We start from the raw sequence: 26,515 nt of genomic DNA on the forward strand, positions 1-26,515 counted from the left end.
GCTGTTGTATGATACAATAACGTTGTTTTAAAGAGTTTTATGAGAGTTTACCGGTTTCATTCTGTTGGTTTCTAACGCATTTCCATATGCTTGAATCCTAAATCTTATTTTGAGAAAGAACGCGTTAAAATCTACTGGTTTATATTGCTATGTTGTAATACATTTGCCTATCTTTAAGTCTGAATATATTGACTGAAAAAGAAATCGAGTAAATATCCGGTTTGGGATATTTCATTTTCCTCATTCCACAGTTGTGATTTCTTCTTTGTTAGATTCGCTCATTATGGAGTATCTAACACTTTGAAAACCTTCTCAATGATGTCCATAAGTAAACTTGAAACAACTTTCCCATCAACATCTTCAATTGATTTCTCTCTCTCACTTTTTTTTAAAGTGCTTTTGTGCATCCCCACACAAACTTAGGTTCTAAAACCACCATTGGGAAAGTAAAGACCAAATGAATATTCCTTCTTTTGACTTGAAGCATTTCTTATTTGATAGGATGCCTCACTTCTTTGAAGAAATTCTGACATATCTTGACTTGAAGAATTTGTTGCAACTTGAAGATTCCAAATAATGAAAACTTCACCCGATGGGATTGGATCCATAAAAACTTCAACATTCAAACAATAATGGTAGATCCATGAAGGGAGAAATATTCGAAGTATGGATTAAGAACTTATTGAATGCTTTTGAAGACTCGAAATGAATGGAAAGCTAGTATTTTGGGTTAAAAAGGACCAAACTTGGAGTTTGGATGGTGGATTACATGTGGGCAAAATGGGGCTTTTGCTTTGAATGATTTAGAATGCAAGTGGGAAGCATATGGATGTGTGCAAAATGTCAATTTTGGTATTTAAAAATGTGAACTTTCACCAAAATCCGATTTATGATAGGCAATCACATGTGCTAAAAATCCCATCATTTTTACATGATGTAAATATGTAACTGGGTTAGTAGAATGCGATTACATCTGGAGGAATACGGAGTTTGGATGTACATGGAGAATGGATTGAACATGGAAGATGAAAGCATGGAAATGCATTTGCATTCTTGGGTGAAAATGTCCAACTTTTCTCCAAAAAAAGCCAAAACAATCAACAAAATATATACAAAAACTTTACAACAAAAAAAAAACATACCTCTTCCTTTGACACAAATTTTAACAAACTCCAAAACTTCACTTTGCATGCAATTTAATTTTTGAATTTGAAGGGCTTTTGCATTTGTAACAAAATGAAGGTATCAAACTTATTAATAACTTGATGCAAAGAACTAGGGTTTCATTTGAACAAATGGATAATAAAAAGCCAAAGAATGCAGCAAATTGGCAAAATAAGCAAGAAATTACATGCAAAATCAGATTCTCACACTTTCTTGGAGAGCAAAGGGAAAAAATTTGAAGAAGAAGTTGGAATAAAATTGTTCTCTCCAAAATCGGATTCTCCAAGTGTGTTTGCATGCAATGCCCAAATACCTTTGAAAGATTCAAAACGCAGCTTCAAATCATGCTTTAGAAGATGCAAATACATGTACAAGATGTTCACAATGAACTTGCACATGCAATCCTAAGTGCAGATCGCAGTGCTTGGAAGGATTTCCATGTTTGAAAATGCATCTACAACGCAAATCATGCTCTCCAAGGGCAAACGCATGTGCATGTATTTGATGCAAAGGGCTTCAAAATTCCTTTCCCTCCAATGTTTTATGCAAATTCAATTTTATGAAGCCATAATACATGAAGATTTTTGCCTTTGATAAGGTAAATCGTGGTCTTGGAGCCTCTTTGCATGAAACACCTACTTGAGGAATGAAATTGGGGTCTAGCTCCAAACGCATGACGAGAAAATGCAAGACAAATGCATGTAAGCCAAAATCGGGCTTACAAGGATGGATCACATGTGCATGTAATGCAGCAAATGCATTTGCAAAACCTTTTCTTTCCAACATTTTGGGCAAATCAGGTTTAGAAATGCTCTTTACATATAATGGTTTTTGTTTGGAAAGCCCAAATTGGGTTTAGAAAGCCCAAAAGCATGTTTAAATGGGCAAGGAAAACACATGAAAGCTAAAATCAGGCTTACAATAGTGGTTTACATGCAATATTTTTTGCAAAAACACATTCCATCAAGGCAAATCAGGTTCTTGGAAGACCTTAGCATGTTTTAAATATGCATTTGTAATGCACGCATTTGGGCATTTTCACTCCACGAGAGAAAAATAGGGTCTCCAAGCTATGCATTGCATCATGCAATCGCATATAGAGAAAAATCGCACTATCATAATTTCATATAAAGATAACATGCTAGTTGATTATTTATCATGAATTCATGGAATTGAAAAGGCAGTTAGCCATTATGATTATTTATGATCAATAACTTGTTATGGTAATATGATTTAACTGCAGAGAATTTTCTTGTAGGGAGCATGTCAAAGGGGTGGAAGCATTATCAGAAAATAATTAGGCACAGGAGCATCACCATCATTGGGCAAATGGGTATGAATCATGAATCACCATGGTTGAGGACCTAGCGACTGCATAACACGATACAATTGATGGACACGCATGAGCTAGTAAATAAATATTTAAAATATTAATATTTTTAACTTAATTAATGCGTACCTCAAATGGATTTTGGTTGACTTTTCCACCACATCATTATAATACATATTTATGTATGTACACATAAATATAAATTAAAGGTGACATCATAATATTATTCGTATACAAGATTTTATCTATTTAATATGTACATTTAAATGCATGTACAAGAAGATAAAATAAATATTCCAAGATGAAACATGCATTTAGATATACAAATTTAAAAAGGTATGACCTTGGATAAACATTTACTATGTGTCATCTTAATAAGATATATTTACGTGCAAGTAAATAAATATGTTTATAATATTCTTTTGACTTATAATCTTCAAATTCTTTTCCTTATTTATTCAATTCTTTACTTGAAACCAAAATGCATACTTGGCATATTATATCGGTATCCAAGAAGGCAAAACATTTGCTTTAAGAGTTACGGCTTCTTGGAAGCCTTTGAGAAATCGAATGCCCCTATATATTTGGGAGCCATGAGAAACCGAGAACAAGAATTGATTTTCTCTTCCCATTCTATTTCTGATTTATCTCTGCAATATTTGTCACGTCCTTACCTTCTCTTTTCTGGTTCTGTTGAAAGTCGTGATTATTAATCACTTAGAGATTGTGCGTTCGGAATTTCTCCAGTGGAAGAATTGGATTGTTAGCACCCCACCAAGGCTCTTCCTTCTTTCAACAACCAGGTTATGTAGTCGACTTTCCATAATCAATTGATATGTATATATATTTTCCTTATCAACTTATATTTGGAAGCCGAGAGAAGTCAAATATGTATTTTGCCTCCACATAATTTTACTCTTGCATTTTCTTTCCACAGTTTTACTCCTTGTTTTTACACCTTTGTTGAAGGCAGAAATCAGACTCGTTCTGATATTGCATACGGATTGCTTTTGTGAGGAAGCTGGCTATTAAGCATCAAGCCAAAGCTCACGTTTCCATATTACATTAGACCAAGTTATGTGGTCACTTCTTTTCAGAGTGATACATCTTCATCCTTTTATTTCTATATTATAAAGTATAGCAGAAGGAAGTACGTCCATGAAAAGTCTACACTATAATATCAAAGAGACTAATCTTTCCTTATTGAGTAAAGACAAATTGTCATGTTGAGTCCAAACATCTTCCTTTTATTGCTATAAGTCAGAATCGAATTGTACTTTTGCAAGTCTTAAGATGTTATTCTCAAACCATAGAAGCTGTGATATACTAAAACATGTGATATTCATACGTTAGCTGAGGATCAGCAGAATAAGTTGGTTTACTCTAATATTTATACACCCGGGACTCACCTGACTATATGGCCAAGGAAGAGGTGAAGAGGTGAGAGAGACAAATCTGCAATAACATGAAATAGAATCGGATGTGACATAACAATATATATTATTTTTAAAAGGAATCATTTAAAAGCTCATGCATGTCCAATTCATTTTCTGTTGTCAAGTCGAGTGGTGTGATTAAGTACCAGGAATACTCAATGGCTGACAAGGTGTTCCATGTTTATTCCGAGTAAGGAGGGCCTTTCTGGTTAGAAAAAGTGTGGGGATAAGTTTAAGGTCCGTGGTTGGGTGGTTAAGCCCCTGACAATGTTTCCCCTCTCCACAAGGTGTTAGGACTTGCATCAAACAAGGATAAGTTGAGCATTCAAACATTTATTGGTAACAGGTATTTTACTTTTGTGATGTTTATTCAAGTAAGAAGATAAAATGGATTTGTTATATATCATCGTTTCAGATATTTTCCTTTTTTGTAAGCAACCTTTCTCATCAATGTAATTGATAACCAGTTAGATCGGATGTTCTTCCAACTAAATATGAAATATATCTATAAGATTGTTATTACAGTCTTTAATTTATGAGAATAATGATTATAAGCATATCTTCTAATCTTATGTTATTGCCACAGTTAGCAATAGGAAGAAAAGGAATGAAATAGAGGTATCTATTGTCCTAAATGATACAGCGGTATCTGATGTCCTAAATGATACAACGGTATCTGATGCCCTAAATGATACAATGGTATCTAACGCCCCAAATGATACAGTGGTATCTAATGCCCTAAATGATCCAATGGTAATTGATGCCCTAATTAAAACGGTGGTATGTGATGCCCTAAATGATCCAGTGATAATAGATGCCCCAATTGATACAGTGGTATGTGATGCCCTAATTGATATAGTGGTATCTGATAGTAATCGTCATTTGATTTTGATATAGCGGCATTGGATGGTAATCGTCATTTGATCCTAAGTGGTATTGGTGGACTAACCTGGGTGTTTGCAGAAGCATCCCTAGATTGATTTCGGTTTCGAATTCCCTGGTATGTGGATTTTAATTTCCATAGTAAATTCATTGAAGTTGTTTTCAATTGTTAGTTATGAAATTTCTTTAACTGATTGTAACCGTTAATCTCATTCACACAAGCGTAACTGATATAATTGTCTTCCTATGATAATGAAGTAATAATTGTATTTCTTTGATATGTTAGTTGTTAGTTAAGACCCAGGAAAAGTGGATGTTACAAAGACAAATGCATGCATTTGACATGGATGCAAAAATTGCACTCTCTACATGCCAATGCATGCGACATTTTTAGAAGCAAATCCAAAAGGGGTTTAGAATGATCAAATATACTTTTAAAATGTGCAAGGCAAATGAATACAACCCATCTATAGATCGAAATCAGGGTTAGAAGGGCCCACTGCATGTCATGTTTTTATGCCTTGCATTTACATGTTATACACTTACATGTATTTTGACCAAAACTCCACCTCCAAGCCAAAATCACACTCTTTAGGAATGATTGTGTGTTTAAATATGCAATGCACTTGCATATCCAAGCCAAAATCGAGCTCTCTAGATGCATTTACATGTAACTGATTTCAAAAAAGAACATGTAATGGAGTTGCATCACTTAAGTTTTCTATTTAGCTTATGTCTGATTGATTCATTAAGAAAATATACTTGAAAAGGTCAAATATCATATTTACACTATTTTTACATTAAATGTGCAAATATGTTCAAAAAATAACATTTCACTTAAACGTTTTAAATAAAACATTACGGGAAATCTCAATATTAAATTAGACTATAAAGTGCATAAAGCCATTTAAGTGAAAAATTAAAAAGCAACTCGACGTTAAATTATAACATTAAGTGCACTATAATGACACAAATCACTTAAGTGATAAATCATAAGTGATACAGTAACTTTAAAACATAAAATAAAGTCATTTTTAATTATATTTTTCAAAAAAATGCAACTCTACTAACAATGTATGTGTTTGTCCCCGTCCGCCCATATATAGTAATAATATTGACATCATCTTTTTTGAAATTTCAAGCTATTATCATATATTTCCATTGGATAACTCATTGCTAACAATACTCGCGTAACTAGAAAGTCCAAAGGGTCATAGGAAATGTTGAAAGTAGATATTAGACATTTCAGTTGCTCTTGTCACCAAGTCTCATTGGTTGATGTGGACAATACAGCCAATCCAAGTCCTGTTCACACCAAGACTTAGTACGCTTCCTGGTGTATGGATTCAATTCTTTATCTGTTCTTATTATTGTCTGCAATCAGTTCTGCTCACCTTATTCGATGATTTGTTTATCTCACAAAAAAATTTAACTATTGCCAATCCCTCTTCTGGTTCACCTTTTCTCAACGTTGAGTTCCATGACAAGTGTTGCGTTTGTTGGACTTTGTAGTCCATATCTTCAATTTACAAAATTATTGGTCTTCATTTCTCATTGTACATTTGCAGTCTGGCTCTGATACCATGTTGATAATTTGGAACCGTTGCAAATGTACTAAGCATTGCCTTCTTGGTATATTTGTTCCAAATGCAAAATCCACATATACATATTGAGAATGGGCCATGAATAGACATGTTCCTTCATGGGACATGTCTATTCATTAATCAGATAAGTATTTTTAATAACAAATTTAATCTCATATATATATTGTATTGATTCTTCTCATATAAAAATGACCTTATATCTCAATATAAAGAACACACATATATAAATTATATCTCATATATAATTATATATAGGTTTATCTAACTGAAGCTATCAAACATCAACATGATTGATGACAATGTAGATGTGAGTGTGATGAATGTGAATCTGACAAAGAAAGATCTGTATATTGATGAGTGTAATATCATTCCAGTGTTGTTGTTGTTGGTGACAATTATTCCAATGGTGGATTCCTATACATTATTCTTCTACCTAGTAGTGAGCCTTCATCTTTTTTGTAGTAAGCCTTACCAATTCTAGCTAGTTAGCCCAACTGACATTGAACCTTATCATTTCTGGATAGTTAGACCAACCGACAATGAACCTTACCTGCAATGAGAAAACTGGCAATGAGCCCTTGGAAAAATCACCTTAATTGGTGTTCTTTTCATGAGAATTAGTTTCTTCGTGGTTTTTCCCATCTTGGGTTTCCACACAAATTCTGGTGTTCATGATGTATGGTGTTGATGTGCTTTCATGTTCGTATATGATTGGTTTAAGAGTGCTCTGGACAAATTAATGTTAAGGAAGTGTGCCGATTCACCACCCTTCTCAAGTATGCACTAAGTGCAAATTCATCAATGCACTTAAGCATATTCCTAATTGTACAAATCATAGTAGCAAGTCACATTCATAATTGTTATTCTCAATTACACAAGTTCATGGCAAAATCAGAAATTGTAATTCTAAGGGATCCAAGTAATTGTCCCATAACTCCTAGTTATCCTAAAAGGGGACATTACAACATGATAGCCTTAGAAAATGGACTAAGAAATCTGGATCATTGGATGCTGGTTTCATTTGAAGAAATCATGGAAAGTTCATTGAATCTCATCCTCTCTCGGGGTCTATTCAAGTGTAGCTTCCAGATTCTTTTTCTCCAGTCTGATCTGTGGAGCCTTTACCTTTCCCCATTTTTTCGCTCTAGATAGTAGCACTGATATTTCTTCTAAGGCTGAGGAGGACGATTGAGTTGAAAGGAGGCTTTTGAATCCAAACTATTTTGATCATGACTTAGTGGTGGCTGCTTGGAAATATTGAATTTCTCAGACTGTCAGCGACAAAGCTAAACAAGAATGCAGTGCTTCTAAGAGGAAAAAAGGGAGGAATTTTGTGGCTGAAAAAGCCTGCAACAAAGTTAAGGAAGTCATTGAGGAAGGCTCCCAATGGACAATGGAAGCTTTCCTATCTCGGAAGAAAAAAGTTTAGTTTCTCTCTGGGTCTGTGCCTTCAGCTGTTAGCTTTTTGCTGTTGCAGACTTTTCTTGTGGTCTTGTATCCTTCTTTCTTAATCTGGTAGTTTTTGTAAAGCTTCCTCTCTTTCTATTAGAAATTTAGACCTACTCTTTTCTTCCTTTCTCTTCTACTTTATCTGCTTCCTGCAAGGCAGATTTGATGCATCTTGATTTCATTTATGATTTAATAAAAGGGAATGTACCCTTACCCTACAGCTTACAGATCGGGGGAAAAAAACAAGCTTTCGGGCTCTTTTTCATTTTTCTGAATATAAACCTCCTATTTCTTTATCGAAGAAAGCCATTTGACCCTCTCTTAACAAATCAAAAAAAGGTTGTGTCATTAGTATCCCAAGGGAAAAATGTTACTCGCAATTTCAGATGTTTAAAACGCTGAATCTAGTTTAATGATACTCAAGATTTGTTATGATGCCAAAATGATATTTTCTAATTTATTTTCAATATCTTAAGCTTAAGTGAATTGTACACTACACTCCTTGCCAAGTCAGCTGTACCTTTATCGCATATTTCTTTATTAACATAACTGCTATACGTTCCAATAGTTCAAAAAGCATTAGTTTGTTGTAGTGGAAAGAAATGGCATCACCCAAAATTACAATTGAACCTGCAACCATGAATGTGTTTAAGTGACAGTTCATGGCAGGCCACTCAATGAATTGTTGGGAGTATTGGCAGTTCGTGGTTACTCTTCCATATTTAGAATGCAGATGTACTAACTAAACAAGCAAAGATTTTGATTTTTTACTGTCATACTTTGTAGCTCAGTCTGCAGGCCAATCAAATGGATTAAAGATTTAAAAGAAAGCAGCTTTTGTAATTTCTTGGCCAAACTCATTTTGATCCAATAAATTATAGAATTACGATATTTTGCAATTCAATCACAAGTTCATCAGTACATTAAGCATTTTTTCTATTTTTTCATTAATCACGATATTTTGCAATTAAATCACAATTTCACCAGTACATTAAGCATTTTTTCTGCTTTTTCATTCTGCCGCAGTTGTTTGTAATATTTCTGAGAGATTTTGACACAGCATCAATGTCTTATTTCCCTATTCCTACTCAATTTTTTTCCTGCTTATGCTAAAATAAAATTTTTGGTTTGCCAATTTATTCCCAAGAAAGATTTTTGCACTAGGATTTTGACGTCTCCACCATATCAATGAATATTTCATTACTGAAGCATTCAGATATGTCTTTCAAAACATTAGAATGAAAGAAAAGAAATTAATGTCAAAAAATAAACAAAACTAGGTCAACAGGACTGGAAGACATAACAAGTACAATAGCAGAGAACAAGGGCAATGAAAGGTCCCCAGAAAACAAGCGAACACAATCTTGGGCTAACCTAAAAAGGGGCCAACCCCCAGGCAAGTACAATAAAATAGTAAAGGGAAGAACTAACACTGAATTAGGAACGTTATGATGTCATCTCTGTGGTATCATTGAAGAGCACACAAACATTTAACCTAATAAAAATAAAAGAGTTACCTGCACATCGCCAGAGAAAGATTTAAATCCTTCTTCCAATGCAAATGAAGCACACAATCGTCTACCTCCAGATACCTTTTTCATTGTTTCCGAAATAAGTGTTTCAAGGGAACTGTCTGTGACTAAGCATTCACTGAGGTCAACATCAAATAAAAGCCAATTTCTTGACACTGGAGATGAAATGTCCCCAACATGGTTTTCTGGTATATTTCTTCTTTTTGGAGACTCCTGTTGGATTTCATCTAGATGCATATTAAAACGTTCATAAGGCAGCGCACGACTAGCACTTCCCAATGTCGTTTGTGATGCCAGACTATTGCCAGTGCCAGCTGTACTCCGGGTGGTCACTTCTTGAAGAATATGACCATAAACATGCAAACCAACACATAATTTGAATGTGCAATTAGAAAAAAATGTTTCCATTAAAACCATGGGATGTGTTCCAGTACTTCCTTCTACTTGTCTAAATTTGAATTCACTAATTTCGTTTTGTGAATTTCTGTAATTTCTCGTTATACTGTCACTGACATAGGCATGAATCTCAGACATACTCAAAGAAAACATTGTCCGTTTGCTATCCAGCCAAGAAAACTCCATAACACAGTTTTGGAAGGAAAGATTTATGTCTATGTCGGGCAAAGCAAACCTTCTCCAAATGTCATCCATCTTGGACTTTTCCTTTCTCCTTGTATACTTTGTCACATACTTAGAACCACTTTCTACTTCTTTCCAGCTGTGCTCAGAAAAACATCCCCTGGAACCTTCAAAACAGAGATCCACTGTTTCCAGATCCAATGTTGAAACAACTTTAAAGCTTGTAAACGGTAGCTTGCTTCCAAAATAATCAGTATTTTGACTGAGCTTCAAATCTCTGCACAGTTCTTGTTGAAAATATTTATCCCTTCCAGCAAATCGATTAAAAGTATCCAAGATGCCACCAACATAATCTTCAAAAATCTGGAGCATAGATTAATAACATTTGCTCTGTTATTAGTATTACAATTAATAGCAATGGCAACAGAAACTTGAATAACAATATAAAGGCAACAAAAACTTGAATATCAATGTAAGGGCAACAAAAACTTGATTACCTATACACACTTTGACTAAATGGTCATAAGCATGAGGACTAGGCACTGGAGCTTCCATAATGTAGCCATGGGTTAAAATCCAGATAGACATGATAACGTGTTAAATTTGGTTAAAATACCACAATCAACTTAATGGGTGCAGTGTAACCCAACAGGCAAGGATGAGAGCAAGTTCCAAGCGAATTTGATGAAAGAGATCCATTAGTCATGGAAACAAAAAAAAAAGTTTATCCCAAAAGGAGGGATTTAACAGAATTTAAGAAATACACAATTTATCTAAAAGAAGCATTTTGTATGAATCTTGTATTTAACAAATCTTATTTCTACTTCAATGTATAGAAGAAAAACTTGTTCACTACTCCATACCCTAAAAGGAGAGAATGGAGCCACCAAAATTTGTAAGAGAGGTTTTGGAATTAAAAGAAGAAAAAAAATTGCATCAATGTTTAGGATCACTCTCGGTGATCCACCATCACCATGAGAAACAATCAAATACATTGCAGATAAGTCTTGCTACAATAGTTGGTGAGGGAAATGGGAGTAAACGGACTGCGGTGAACAAGAGGATTAGGAGATGATAGAATGGTAAGCCAATAGTAAGAACAAAAATAAGAGCAAGAAAGTTAAATATGCAAACTAATATATACAAAATTAATAGTACGATTATTCATATTGAGTATTTATGGAGGGTAAAGATAAGACAAAAAAATATAAAATGGTATAATGTAATAAAATCATAACAAAAAACTTAAAAAGTAATAAAAAGGACTATGATACAAAATAACAAATATTGAATAACAAAAAGAAACTCACATACTAATTAAAATGCAAAACCAGGTCAATGCAAAGGTAAAAACTAAAAATGATAATAACAAAGATATTTAAGTATAAACAAAGTTATTAAACTGTCAGAATAACATATGATATGATCTCAAGTTATTAATAAAATACTAACAACTAATCAAACAAAAAAAGGAAAATAAACAAAATTTCTCTTGATGTATCCCAGGTACTGAACATATTAATATAGATGTGAAGTTATAAGACATAAGAAAATTATGTTACCAGATAATAAGTAAACTATCAAAGCGAAAACCACGTGTTAGTGAAAACTAAAAGTTCAAGGAAGTTTTAAAATGGCAAAGAAGAAAAACCAAGGATATCAACCACGTGGTGAACCAAAATGAGAATAAGAAGTTAAAACAAACATATGAAAGAAAAAACCAGGAAGAACAAGAACAAAACAAGGAGGTTATGGAAAAAGAAAAGAGGACAGAAAAGGGGTGTGTAAGAAACAAAAGAGGGCATAAGGCCTCAGAAGGAAAAAGATAAGAAAAGAAGAAAAAAAAGGAAGATGAAGCAAAACAAAAGAGCTCTAGGAGGAAGAGTTTAAACAGAAGAGCCTTACAAGCAAACGATGGCTGAGGAGAGAGAAAAGCACATGCAAGAAGGGGCATGAAACAAATGAAAGGGAGATGTAGAAGAGAAAGATGAGAAAGGTTGAGCTGGAAAGAGTGACAACTCATGAAGTGACTAGTTATAAAAGATTTTCCAAAAGATCTCATGTAAATTTTGAGGTTTGTAGTGTTCTTAAATATTTTTACATAAATGTTTTGGTATTAAGTATTGATATTAGATTGACTCTATTCATTTCCACAATTGTATCTGCTAAAGCCATTATTTGGTTATTATTTGGACTTTGACAGTTTAGGGTAAGTAAGCTAAAAAGTTCTTGATACATTTCCTGTATTTTATCAGGTACCAGAAAGGAAATAGGTTTACTGCACAAGGCACTGTCAAGATCAGTTAACCAATTTAAGATTAATTGTATCATGTTCTAGTCCCACCTCATCCCAATTATCTTATATCAAGGCACTAATAAGGCATACATCATATCTTTTATTTACTTTAAGTAAAGGATCAACCTTTCCTGCAAATAAAGGCAAAAACTGTTTTTCATTATATAAGTTGGGAAAGGGTCTTAAACTGTTTTTTTTGTATAAGTTGGGAAGGGTCACAATCCCTTGCAAAGCAAACAAGTTCATTGAAACATTAAAGACAAAACAGAGACAACCAAAAGGATGTCTATCCCTGCCATACATATATAAACACAGATGCTCAAATAAAACAAAAATAGTATTCCACAAAAGGGCCACCTCTAGTTAGGTCCATGCTTAGAGCCGACCTAGGTTTAGGCATTAATATTAATAAATGGATGGAGGCTGACCAAAACAAGGTAAAATAATTAATAAAAGGGAGGAAGCACTTGAATCAGGTAGTCGACAAAGAAGCCTGTGGAGGAAACAATCCCCAAAGGGTATGTAAATAAAATTAATTAAATTGAAGCAGCACCCAGCTTTGAAAAGGAGCAACCCTTGCCAAAGTGTTATTGAAAAGATGTGTCTCTCTCCAAATGAAAGATATGGAAGGAGGACAAATTAATTGATAAAAGAAATGGATCGATGAGATAAGAGAGTTCTCAAATATAAATTGCTTTCAGAAAATACCAGCCATTTGTATTTACAAGACCAATTGGTATGCAAAGTGATTAAGTCTATCATTTAATCTCTTATATGAGTCATTGCTGGCAATCCACCAAGGATTTATAACTATTAATAATACATCAGATATAAATAGAGCAATCTTACAAGCTGGCAAGTAAACACAATAAAGAGATGCAGCAGTACAGGTCCCATCGATTAAATGGACGTCACTGAAGTGGCTAGTTGTGGGCACCCATTGAATTGTTTGTTTGTGGGGGCCCATTAGGTTAGTTGCTTGAGGGCCAAGGGATCAGATTGACTTCGCTGGTTCTTCATCACTCTTTGGTTCAATTGTGGAGGATAGTCTCTCTGCATCCAATGCTGCTTACCCCTCAAGTTTCATTTATGGTTGAAGCTACAGTATGCATGTTTAAAGTACGAAACCTAATTATCATTTTGTTGATGTTAGTTTTCCTAATTCCAATTCATACTGTGTAATCTAGTGAAAGAAAACTCTTGTAAATACTTGCTGAAAAAAATAGGTATATCCTGAAAGAGGGCATTACAAAGGAGTTGCTTAATTAAACCAACACCTAGAGCTAAAGACAATGGACAACAAAACAACTGAGACGCAACACACTAACAACACAGAACAAAACTAAAATCTCATGGCTAGCAACCAGGGTCTTCAACCAGTAGTCAAAAAAATTAGAATGTCTTTCCATTCTGTAGCAATCTAATTCTTTTATACCTAGTTCTTCATCTTTTTCTTTAATTCTTTCTTTTCCTCCTTATGCTTTCGTATTTTGATTTCAGCTTGCAATGTGATGACACTAGAGACATTTTTTAAATTATCATTGTCACATTCATCAGGTTGTTCATGGCTTTATCAACTTTGCTATTATTATAAAGCTTCCTAATGTCATAAATATCCCATCTTTCACTACAACTAGCACACCATTTTCTGTCCTGCACCTCTTTGAGGCCCTCAAGGGTAGCATAGATATCAGCAATATTTTCATAGTCAAGAGGTTCCATTTCATCCCCCTTCATTTGGTGAAAGAACTTGTCCAAAACTATAAAGGCTCACACAATTATCAGCAGTTTAAAAATGCACATCAAGGAACTTTCGATTGACCCTCAGTTTTTACTAGATGAAATCAATGGTGACTCTAATGGGATATGTTGATAATGAATCTAGTTTTAGTGAGGTGGTGAAATATCTGCACAATTGTGCACTTGATGACTATATATGCTCATAGGATTAGAAGGTTACAGAAGAGCATAAAAAAGAAAAGAAAGAAGGAAACGAAGGAAGGTATAGAAAGGGCTACCAATGGAGCAAAAATATTCACAAGAGAGAACGACTTCCGTTGCATTGCTAAGTCACAGAAAGGACAAGGAGGCTTTGCCTATTCCATTTTCCTTGCTAAAACAAATAGTGATGGATGAAGCGTTGTTAGCTAAAGACATGCATATTATTATACCATATAAAAGTGAAAACTACGATATCATATGCAGTGATACAAGACTCGCATGGACTGGCAAGTACTCAGCAAGTGGCGAGCCGGGGCATGGTCTATGAGTCCCTAGGACCAAGATTTGGAGTCTATCAAGTCCTCACAAAAATCGTATAGTGTTGGGACTCACCAAGTCTTGGTGAGTCCCATGGCTAAAACTTTATGAAGAAAGAAAACTTAAACAGAAACAAAAACTTAAAATCAAATAATTTCAATTTGCTTCTTTCTTCATTAATGTTCTCTCTACAACCCTAAAAGCATTGTCATTTCATTTTGTTGGAAAAATAGGAGAAAAGAGAGTGGTGAGCAGAAGTTAAGAGTGCATTGTAGGGAAACTGACAAAAAGGAAGAGCAAAAATGCATCATTGAATCACATTTGGGCAGCTTCATAGATGCGTTTGGTGCATCAAGAGATGTCTACCAGCAATTGGAAGGAGATTTCATTTCATCCCAAGGAATGAGGCCTCCTTCAAAAATGTATTCTTATATTACTTGAGTGGCTCTGATCTGACTATAGCATATGATATAGCTATAAAAACACAAAATAAATCGATTTTGTCAAGTAAAATGACTCCTAGGCCTGCAATGCCAATCTTTACTTATATCTATTCCTCTCCTAATTAGACCCCTCATTCTAATAGAGTCCCTAGTCCTAAAACTCCTCAAAGTTGCAGGAGATGAAAGGCCTTCTCAAAATTGTTGCTAATGAGCTCAGTGCCTTTAAATGCAACAAGTTGCTCCTCCTCCTAGATCAAATCATCAAAATAACTATGGATAGAGACCTCCTTACCAATGCCAAAACCAACAAGACCACTATCAAGGCTATCAGGTACCCCCAACTCCTAAATAATCGTAGTACAAATGAGTTTGCAATAAGTTCCAGCACCAAATCCAACAAAGAGTTTTATCCCAATGCAAAATAACTTTACTAAAGATAAATGGTATTATGTATGTTGACTATCATGTATCAAGTTATTGTCCAAGGGTTAAGCCTCACCAATCAATATATAAAGAACAATATAAGTGACTTTAAGCGTGCAAGTTAAAGAAAATTCCCTTGAACCATCAGTTTTATAAAGTTCTCAGTTCACAAACTTAGAGTTCTTACCTATTGATGTGAGTTTTATTCCACTACAAGCTGCAAAATTGAATACTTAATATTTCAAGATGAAATACCAAATTTCCAACTCTCTTGAATAAGGATGCTCATATACTAAACAATGTAAATAGATTGTGTGATCTAATGAGGCAAGCTCAAGGTTCCTTCTTATTGTGGACTTTCACCGAGTTATAATGATGTGATATGTTGGTTGCACAAAGGGACTTACATTGTTCATTCAATGGATCAACTACTTTAACTTCTTCCAACAACAAACTTCTATGGGATATAGGTTTAGAAAGCTGATCTACTCCTACAATGCAAGAAATTGTGCATGTCTTGGTGACTCTACTACACCTTATTTAGCCATTGACATCAACTAACCTAATGCGATCTCCTAAGAAAAATGTAAGATGTTCAAACTACCACCATTCCATTAACACCATCCATTGATACATATCGATTTGCAGGCAATAGTCAACTTTAAGTTCATAAATATATCATTCAACCATGCAAGGCAAACTTATAATCAACAAGTAGCTAGTGGTTTGGTCTAAGCAAGTTCACCAAAAATGCATCAAAAATATCATTCATTCAACTAAACACTCTTTCTAATCAACATTAAATGTGCTCTAATCTAAGTGTGGCAATGTAAAAACCATGCAATACTCCAAAATGATACAAACAAGTCACCATGAAGACCAATTGTGAATTAAGAATGATTTGGCAGTCTTATAGAAGCAATTTTCCGGGTCTCTCCCTTAGAAAATATAATCTAATCCTCATGAGTTACACATGAGAAGTCCTTGGCCTTTTATAGTTGTTCAATTACAATGAAGGGTCAAGATCAAGGGGAAAGATTTAGCCAACAATGCCATTATCTACCTAGCCACAACAAAGTTTCAATGCTCATCCAATTACAAGAAAGCACCACGCTATGGGCCAATAAGAAAATTACAATGCTTTCGAGAACCAATGAGAAAATCAATTAGGTAGAGGCAAGATGCAAACTTCCATATATGCTCTTGGAATAATCTAATTGACTGTGCTTGGACGTGTGTAACTGGAGCCTTCTAATTGGTTGAACATGAGTGGGTGCCACCTCAACTTTTTTATCTTGTAGACTTGATTTATTCTTTGGTGATAAGAAAATATCTCTTGATAGTCAACATTATCAAGCCTCTAATTATGATGGCATATTCCCAAATTGCTTCATCTACTAAGAAATTTGGAGATCATCTTATTGCATTTGTTGGTTTTGGAAATCTTGGTTTTCTTGGCCATGATCTTCTTGAAGTGATGAAGTCTCTTGTAAAACCCCTAAACGAATATTTGCCCAAATCTCATACATAAATCTCAGGAATTTTAAATAATATTATTCATTCAATGTATTCCAAATTTCACCAACAAAGTCTCATAAATCAACCAGAAAATCTAAAGTCTCAATATGATATTGCAATTAATCTCCAGTTGAGATAAATTTTTAGAATTAATATTTCATTGAATTTCTTCAGCAAACAACCAAGAATCCAATTGTGGTTACAGAAACACAACAAGATTGGATATCAGAAATATGAAACTAAAGCACTATGTGAAACACTTATGCGATGTCTCCAACTGAGAATGGGTTTCCGTCCATTGTCCCACGCTCAAGTGCTTTCGTTCTCTCACCTACTGAAAGATCAAGCTTTTGAATACTCTCCAAGAGAGAAAATGAAATCCAAATTCATAAAACCAAGTATCCTACAAAATGAGCCCTCTCCTCTTTTGAAACCAACTTGGTGACTCTTTGCACTCCCTTCTTTATTCTTTATTTCCTTTTCTTTTTTTTAAATTCCCCACTTAATGAGATAAAGTGTTCATATTTTACAAAGTGACATTGTTCACACTATGGGATTTGTAGTGGGTGAATTACCCTCTTCATACCTCGAAATTCCTTTCTTTATGGATGCCACTAAGGAATCCTACTGGATTTCCATTATTGATCATATCAAGAGTAGAATTGTTGCTTGGAAGCCTAAATAGTTGTCTTTATTTGGAAAACATATTCTGGTGAAATTTGTTTTATCTATTATTCCTAATTATTATCTTTCAGTTTTTCATGCACCTAAATATGTCATCTCTCAAATTGAAAAATTAATCAGAGAATTTCTTTGGAAAAGAAACATGACGGGTACTAGAAAGATTCCTTTAGTTATACTTAAAGGGTTTATCCAACAATGAAACTTTTGGGTTCTTCTGTTTCTCAGTTTGGGTTGGTGAGGCTTGAGTGCCTCTTTCACTATGGCCAAAATTCTCAGGTTCAATTCTAGGTGAAAGCAAGGGCTCAGTCTCCTCCTGACCTCACCCAATTTGGGTTGTCATTTCGTTCATTCTCTTTTCCATGTTTTCTAACTTTGCATATCTCACAAAACTTGAATCCATAGATCCAAGGAGTTTTAAGTGATGGTACCGTTGGTCACCTCATTTCTATGGTGTTTCTGTTGCTGGCCATGTTTTAAGTTTTAAAGTTTCTTGAAATATATGATTATTTCTTAATCAATACCATGCTCATATTTGTTTTACAAAAAATATATGATTGCTTAGAAAGATTAAATGCAATAAAAGAAGAATTGCCAATTGCTCATTTTATTATGCTTATCATACTTTGCTGGTTGCAGCTGCAACTACATATTTTTACAAAAAAATTATCTCCTGAGGACACAACAAAAAGAATATCTTAACAACAATTGAACACCCATTGTTATTCTACCCTTTACATGGTTTATGATAGATTGTTAGTATACAGTTTTTCCCTCTTCAAAAAGTAACCTATTTTTGACTCTATTCCCAAATTGGAGAAAAGCATAAACACTAACAATTGAGTTCTTCGAATAACGAACTCTCTGTATTTACAGTTACAGCTTCCTAACTTCAAAGATTCTTCGGATAACGAACTCTCTGTATTTACAGTTACAGCTTCCTAACTTCAAAGATATAGCAACACAAATCTTATTGTGAAAGAATCATTTCAAAAATCACTTTTCACCATAAAGCGTAAGGCATAACATTCAGTTCACAATGATGAAAAGAATGCACAGGTTAAAAAATAATTCAAACTTTGCAATGATTATTAGCCACATGACCGCATGTTACTGTGAAACAAATCTAAATAAACTCGAGTACAATAAAGGCAACTCTGTTATCAGGATTCAAAATCAACAATATGTAACGCAAAGAATGAATTGGCTACACATACACTTACTCCCATACAAAAATAAAAGCATGCTTCAGGAAACCCATACGATTTCCCAGCCAAAACTTGTATATCAAACCATACGATTTAGATAGTATTGCATTTGTTATAACAGTATCACAATCCAAAATTGATATTACCTATGAAAGTATCAATAACCAGAGTGCCGACCCTATCAAAGTCTTCAAAATAAACTTATATAGCTGCCAGGGCTCCAAGATTTAGTTTTTTTAAAACTAACTCCCGCAGGGAGTTGGAAACTAACTTTCTAAAAACATAATCTTTTAGCAACTAATTAAAAGGAAAACAAACTAAGGCACATAGCCCCTAGATCCTATCTAGTCAATTCCCAACAGCTACGTTGGAATTGGCCTGTTGCTCCTGATTTTCAGGAAGTCTGCAACCTACATCCTTCCATTTCTTGTATACGGCAACAAATTCAACTAACTCCTTTCGTAGGGTAACTCTGATCAGCTCCAGCCTCAGCTTCCAGACACGTTCAATCCTGTGGACATGATCCATTTTCTTCTCATGGGCTTCCAAATGATCCCTGCATAAAATCATCATAGAGTCCGCACGTGCGATGGTGGTGAAGTCCTTTACTGTCTACTCCCAAATTTCTTTCATTATCTTGATCCTGTCTTGAAAAGAAGCCAACACTTCTTGTCCTCTGTCAGGTATATCTTCATTTTCCATGATCCTGACATCAATGCACTTGATGCCATTGTCTAGGATCTATTTGAGGCACTCCATTTCCCTTGGCAGCTCCGAGACTTCTTCCAAGCCTTGCTCGATGGTCGCATTCCTCCATTCTAAATTAGCTCTAGCAATGAATAGGAAATCAACATCTACTAGGGCATCGGGTACATCTACCAAGAATTTGGTAGTACCATAAGTTTGGACTTCCCTTATCTAGAAAATGTATTCATCCCACTTCACTTTCTCACTTTCCCATGCATTGTAATGTCCCTCCTTGGTATAGCTTGAAATATCAGATCAATTACTTTATTTTCTTATGAGTGTAGTTGTCTAGTCTTACAATTGTACTTGGTAATAGTGATTATGTACAATTTTCCATTTTTTCCTATCTTATATACTAAGCCATACTAATCGAATTATTATAATGATTCTTTATTCTTAATAATTAATATTTGATATTAACTCTTAATGATCTGCTGGTATTTCCCTTCAATTATAAGAAGAGGTCTAATAATTATTGGTATGATAAAGGATCGAACTTCTATTCCCACTATTGACTCAATTTGATATTGATCTCCTTGGATAAGTATTATCAAACTTAATAGTTTATATTAATCAGTTAGTGACTTGATAGTGTATACTTGGATTGTCGATCTGTAGTAAGGTATTATTCTCTTGCTTATACAATAACAGTGGAATGAAAGAATAGCCAATACTGCTACTCAAAGTGCTATCTGAAAAATGTATCTGCAAGTTATATATATCGTCCTTTTCTTAACCAACGTTACCTTATGGATATTTGAAACCAATCCGTTCGCAAAGGGGGTGTCTTGGAAAAAATCACACCGTCAATTAAAGGTCAGTGGAAACAATGTTCACTCCAATAAATCTTCTAATCGATAAACCAAATACTCAGATTGAGTGCTTAGAATCAGATTTATATTATAGAGACCCATAGGATCTTGTTCAATGCTGTCGGTGGTTTCCCAAAGTGCTAACGTATCTTTCTATGCAGTATTACCGATTATCTTCTTCCCTCTGATTCTTGTCTTCCCTACCTTGCATGAGTAATGAAAGGAATGTATACAATTGTTATCCTGTATTTGTTCGCTGTCAATTATACGTCGTTGTTTTTTTCCCTTTCAAAGTGTTGTCCAGGTGTTGAGCAGAAATTAAGAAATAAAGTGTTTAATATGTAATTCTTCCCTCAGTTGAAGTTCATGCAGCCCAACTGACTGTAAAAACTGCAGATTGGACTTCTTAGATTGCTGACTGGTTTCATTCCTGTTCTTACTGATGAATCCTTTTAATCAATGTTTATCTGTTATCATTGTTCTCTAAACCATGAAATCCACCCCTTATTCGTTGTTATCTTCCCCTTCTCTCATGCTCGCTGTTATATTTCTAAGGATTCAGAATATATCTCCCTAATTGACTGCCACAAATCTCTGCTCTAAAGTTTAGAAACCTTCCCATCTATGCTCTATTCATCACACTCTCTTCATACTGCATGCTGAACTTTCTCCATACCATAATCAAAATACAGGCATGCCTCTTTATTTTATTATGTGACTTATATGTCTGAAAATTTATTGTTATTGTTGCTTGAACTGCAGTTTCTTAATTATCACTGAATGTTTATAGTTGTCTTCTCCCAACTAACCGGCAATTGTATGAAGCAGATGTAGAAGGAATAAATAATAAATATCTTTGACAAACTTCTTGCACTAGTATTCAATATCACTGACTTGATGTCTCCAATTAACTATTGATTTTCCTGTTCAATATCTGCCCTCTAATTAAATATATTACTCTATATGTATTATTATATTAATTGTCATTGCATTAATGATATATTATATTATAAAAGTAATAGATTTAATATATTTGTTTATATTTTGATTATAATGTATTAATTCAACATTGTAACTAATTTTATTTTTACTATCATTATATATTTAATAACTTTTATTGGAGGAAAATAGGGGACATGACAGTCCACCCTTCCTCAAATTGCTTGTCCTTAAGCAATTAGGTACCTCAGTGCAACTTCAGTCCTTGATGTACTATAGTGCTTGTGATTCTCCTCTTGCTAATTGTTGCTTTCTTTCTAGATTAGTAAGCCTTCCAAGATGTGGAGTCTTTGTCTTAATTTCTAAGAACTACAGCATTCCTTAGAATATCCTCTTAACAACACTCACTGAGAATGCCCTTGATCCAATTTTGACAAAATATCCCTTGCTCTTGGCTCTTGCTAAGAAATATATACTAGGATATATGAAAATATAAAGCATGCACAAAGCATATATACATTAGTGTATGAAGACACAATGCAAACATGAAGCATACACATTAATGCGTAAAGACACGATGCAGACACATAGTATACACATTTATGCATGAAGACATGATGCAGACAAAGAGTATATACATGTTAAAAGCTTTGGAGATTCCTTCCTCTAATTACAATTTGAAATAAGCCAAGGTCAAGGATATGTTTCAAAAAAAATTTAAAAAATAAAAAATAAAAAATTCTTCAGGATATTCTTAATTATATACTTGAATTTCAAATTGTTGTCAGTGACTAGATCGTTGATAGGTAGAACTCCATCATATGTTAATACTCTAACAAGAGAACATGTACACAATTATTAATAATAGTAAAATATTATTCAATCTTGTAAGTCTAGAAAATCTAAAATCCTAATTTCCAATTTATTCCCTTTCTTAAGGAGAGGTTGTAATCAAATGCTTAGCTCCTGGGGGAGTGCTTCCTGAGGCTCTAATAAATATAACAGCTCTCCACTAAGCACCACCTTCTCACAATACTTCTCTCTTTAAGACTTTATGGATAATCAACCTCGATATATCCATCCTTCCTAGGAGGGAATTCTTCCTCATCCTAGGCTTTATGGATACCCACTTTGGGTGTATCCATCTTTACATATGCATATGATTTTCCTTAACAGTGTGTACTGTCCTTTAGAGAATACTTGATTCCCTGCCTTACTTCCTTAAGAGTACTCAATTATAGAATATCTTGTGAAGTCATTTAGAGAGGTTAGCTCTCTGCCTATAACATTCAATTTAGAATGTCATTGCTTTAATCCTTATTTCCAATTTAATGCAAATGAGGAGTCCTTTACTTAGTTACTCATAACCAAGTCCTGATGTGATCTGATATTTGCTATTGCCTATACCTTGCTTGATCCATAATAGATGATATATCTTGGTCACTTAATACCACTGAATTAGTAGCATCTGCATATTATTTTTGTTATGTCTAAGGACCCAATCTACGTAGATATGTCACTGTTTCCAAGATGTTACTCGGGCCACTCTGATATGGATTATACTTCTGCCTGATAGAGTTTGAATAGAGTCTTCAATCCTTTTGTGTTCTCAATGGATGAGGAATCTCGTCATTTTCCAATTATATGAACTTGTTGTTAATCTAAATGATGATCATCTGCAGCCATGTCACTAATGCTTTCCACTGCTTTAAGCTTTTTTTCTTCATATATTTGTCATCTAATATAATTGGTTCCCCTTATTATCGCTTACTGTTTGGTCTTTCCATTCAACACTGTTGTATATTCTTATTCTTGTTTGCTGACTGTACGTATCTTTTTTTCATTTTTCTTCCACGTCTTTGACGACAATTTTTGTTCTTATATGTTGATCCTTATTTAAGATTCGCCCTACAGGATGGCAAGATCATGCTCTGATACCAGTGTAATGTCCCTCCTTGGTATAGCTTGAAATATCAGATCAATTACTTTATTTTCTTATGAGTGTAGTTGTCTAGTCTTACAATTGTACTTGGTAATGGTGATTATGGACAATTTTCCCTTTTTTCCTATCTTATATACTAAGCCATACTAATTGAATTATTATAATGATTCTTTATTCTTAATAATTGATATTTGATATTAACTCTTAATGATCTGCTGGTATTTCCCTTCAATTATAAGAAGAGGTCTAATAATTATTGGTATGATAAAGGATCGAACTTCTATTCCCACTATTGACTCAATTTGATATTGATCTCCTTGGATAAGTATTATCAAACTTAATAGTTTATATTAATCAGTTAGTGACTTGATAGTGTACACTTGGATTGTCGATCTGTAGTAAGATATTATTCTCTTGCTTATACAATAACAGTGGGATGAAAGAATAGCCAATACTGCTACTCAAAGTGCTATCTGAAAAATGTATCTGCAAGTCATGTATATCGTCCTTTTCTTAACCAACGTTACCTTAGGGATATTTGAAACTAATCCTTTCGCAAAGTGAGTGTCTTGGAAAAATCACACCGTCAATTAAAGGTGAGTGGAAACAATGTTCACTCCAATAAATCTTCTAATCGATAAACCAAATACTCAGATTGAGTGCTTAGAATCAGATTTATATTAAAGAGACCATAGGATCTTGTTCAATGCTGTCTGTGGTTTCCCAAAGTGCTAATGCATCTGTCTATGCAGTAATACTGATTATCTTCTTCCCTCTGATTCTTGTCTTCCCTACCTTGCATGAGTAATGAAAGGAACGTATACAATTATTATCCCGTATTTGTTCGCTGTCAATTATATGTTGTTTTTTTCCCTTTCAAAGTGTTGTCCAGGTGTTAAGCAGATTTTAAGAAATAAAGTGTTTGATATGTAATTCTTCCCTCAGTTGAAGTTCATGCAGCCTGACTGACGTAAAAACTGCAGATTGAACTTCTTAGATTGCTGGCTGGTTTCATTCCTGTTCTTACTGATGAATCCTTTTAATCAATGTTCATCTGTTACCATTGTTCTCTAAAACCATGAGATTCACTCCCTTATTCGTTGTTATCTTCCCCTTCTCTCATGCTTGCTGTTATATTTCTAAGGATTCAGAATATATCTCCCTAATTGACTGCCACAAATCTCTGCTCTAAAGTTCAGAAACCTTCCCATCTATGCTCTGTTCGTCACACTCTCTTCATACTACATGCTGAACTTTCTTGATACCATAATCAAAAAACAAGCATACCTCTTTATTTTATTACGTGACTTATATGTCTGAAAACTTATTGTTATTGTCGCTTGAACTGCGGTTTCTTAAATATCACTGAATGTTTACAGTTGTCTTCCCCCAACTAACCGGCAATGGTATAACAATAAATATCTTTGAAAAACTTCTTGCGCTGGTATTCAATATCACTGACTTGATGTCTCCAATAAACTATTGATTTTCCTGTTCAATATCTGCCCTCTATCCCCTGTATGCTATTTCTGCCTCATATATATATATATATATATATATATATCTGTCATCGTCCTCCAATCCTCCCTATCTCCCCTTTTCCCCTTTTTGTCTCATTCCATATTTCTTCTTATATATGGATGTGGCTAAAAGGTTGTGACCCTTCATTTAGTTGGTTCTATTTTAATAAAAAGATTATATATATATATATTTAAAGTTATAATATATATAAAATATTTATATTGTTATATTTAAATAGGTAATTTATAATATATTACTCTATATATATTATTATATTAATTTTCATTACATTAATGATATATTATATTATAAAAGTAATAGATTTAATATATCTGTTTATATTTTTATTACAATGTATTAATTCAACATTATAACTAATTTTATTTTTACTATCATTATATATTTAATAACTTTTATTGGAGAAAAATAGGGGACGTGACATGCATTCAGTTCAGATTCTAGCTCTGCTACCACTTTGGTTGCCCATTCCTTGGTCTCAGTAAATTTAGTTATGTAACTTATTCCATTGGTCATTACAATGTCCACCCACTCATTGAAGACACTACCAACTGACCTGACCCTCTTGATCAATGAACTTTTGATTAGCTGGAGAAGTAACATGACCTGGGATTGCTAATGCATCAGGATTTTGGAGGACATGGATATATTCTACCATTAGCTGTATAATTTGCTTCATCTCCTTATCTTTCAAATCTTTCCAAATTCTATGCTCGATCTTCTTAGTGCTAAAATTGAAGATCTTCATATCTACAGCTCTAGTAGTCATCCCAAGATCACTTCTCTCTACCATGAAGTCTTGTGGCCGAACTTCTTCTTGACTTTTGTCACTATGGACTTGTAAATGTTTGTTATCCAATGCCCTGTTTTATCATCCACATCTAACATGGCCTCAACCTTGTTGTCAGTAAAATGTATAGTGTAGCCGACGGGTACAGTAGTATCCGAATGGGCACGTGACACTTTAGTCACCCCTTCGGAAAGGTATATGTACACGTCCGAGATGGACTTTGGAATCATCGATTGATCATTGTAGTCATTGTAATCGGATTGTAATCTGCACGTGCATACATGAATAAAGTACCTGTCTGAATTGAATCGTGTTATACATGTGTTGAGTTTTTTACCCTATGCAGTAAACATTTGGCGCTGTTGCCAGACATACCTGGAACGAACGAATGATATGAAGATTAATGCCGAATTTGCCAAACAAAGATCGAAATAAGGTGAAAGATAAGAATGAACTAAGTACAACAAAAGAAATTTTAATTTTAACACAGCAAGCAGAGCATCGACAGAGACTTCAGCAGATTGCCGAGGGGCACCGAAGGGGTGAAGAGGCACAGACGAAGGAGTGCACTCACCTAGCAGGCTGAGGAGTGCCGAGGAATTGCTGGAAGAAACTCGACAACGCTTGAATTTGGTGGAAGAGACAAGGGAAGAATTCCTTAACCTATCTACACCGAGGGGAGAGTGTCCGAACGGAAGGGAAACAACTCGCATGGCTCGGAGTGCCAAGGGAGCACGAGCATGGAGTGATCTCTTCGTCCTTGATACACCGGATGAACGGATACAAGCAGAGAATAGAACATCACTTGAAGACTTCTCACCAGACAACGCAATTGTTGGAAACAAGACTGTTGTACAGAACAGCACGGGAGTCCAGAACAGCGCAGGAGCTCAAAACAGTGCGAGTACACAAGTACCTCAGAATCAAAGACAAGGAACAATG

The 26,515-nt window shown here is 34.4% G+C and overlaps 1 protein-coding gene across 5 annotated transcripts in view; it reads right to left on the minus strand.

The window, feature by feature from the left end:
* The window catches only part of LOC149552143 (vacuolar protein sorting-associated protein, putative (DUF1162)), a 336,370-nt gene that overhangs the window by 260,248 nt on the left and 49,607 nt on the right, over positions 1 to 26,515 (minus strand). For all 5 annotated transcript variants that reach the window (XR_016352867.1, XR_016352866.1, XM_089787620.1 and 2 more), the window contains exon 5: positions 9,383 to 10,339. Coding sequence is in view for 3 of the 5 variants with exons in the window: in XM_089787620.1 (XP_089643746.1) it covers positions 9,383 to 10,339 (957 nt within the window). In the remaining 2 variants the exon portion in view is untranslated. The remainder of the gene's footprint in view (positions 1 to 9,382; positions 10,340 to 26,515) is intronic.

Source organism: Cupressus sempervirens, chromosome 6 (assembly GCF_028749045.1).
Source record: "Cupressus sempervirens isolate cs-2001-9-10 chromosome 6, ASM2874904v1, whole genome shotgun sequence".
NCBI lineage: Eukaryota > Viridiplantae > Streptophyta > Pinopsida > Cupressales > Cupressaceae > Cupressus > Cupressus sempervirens.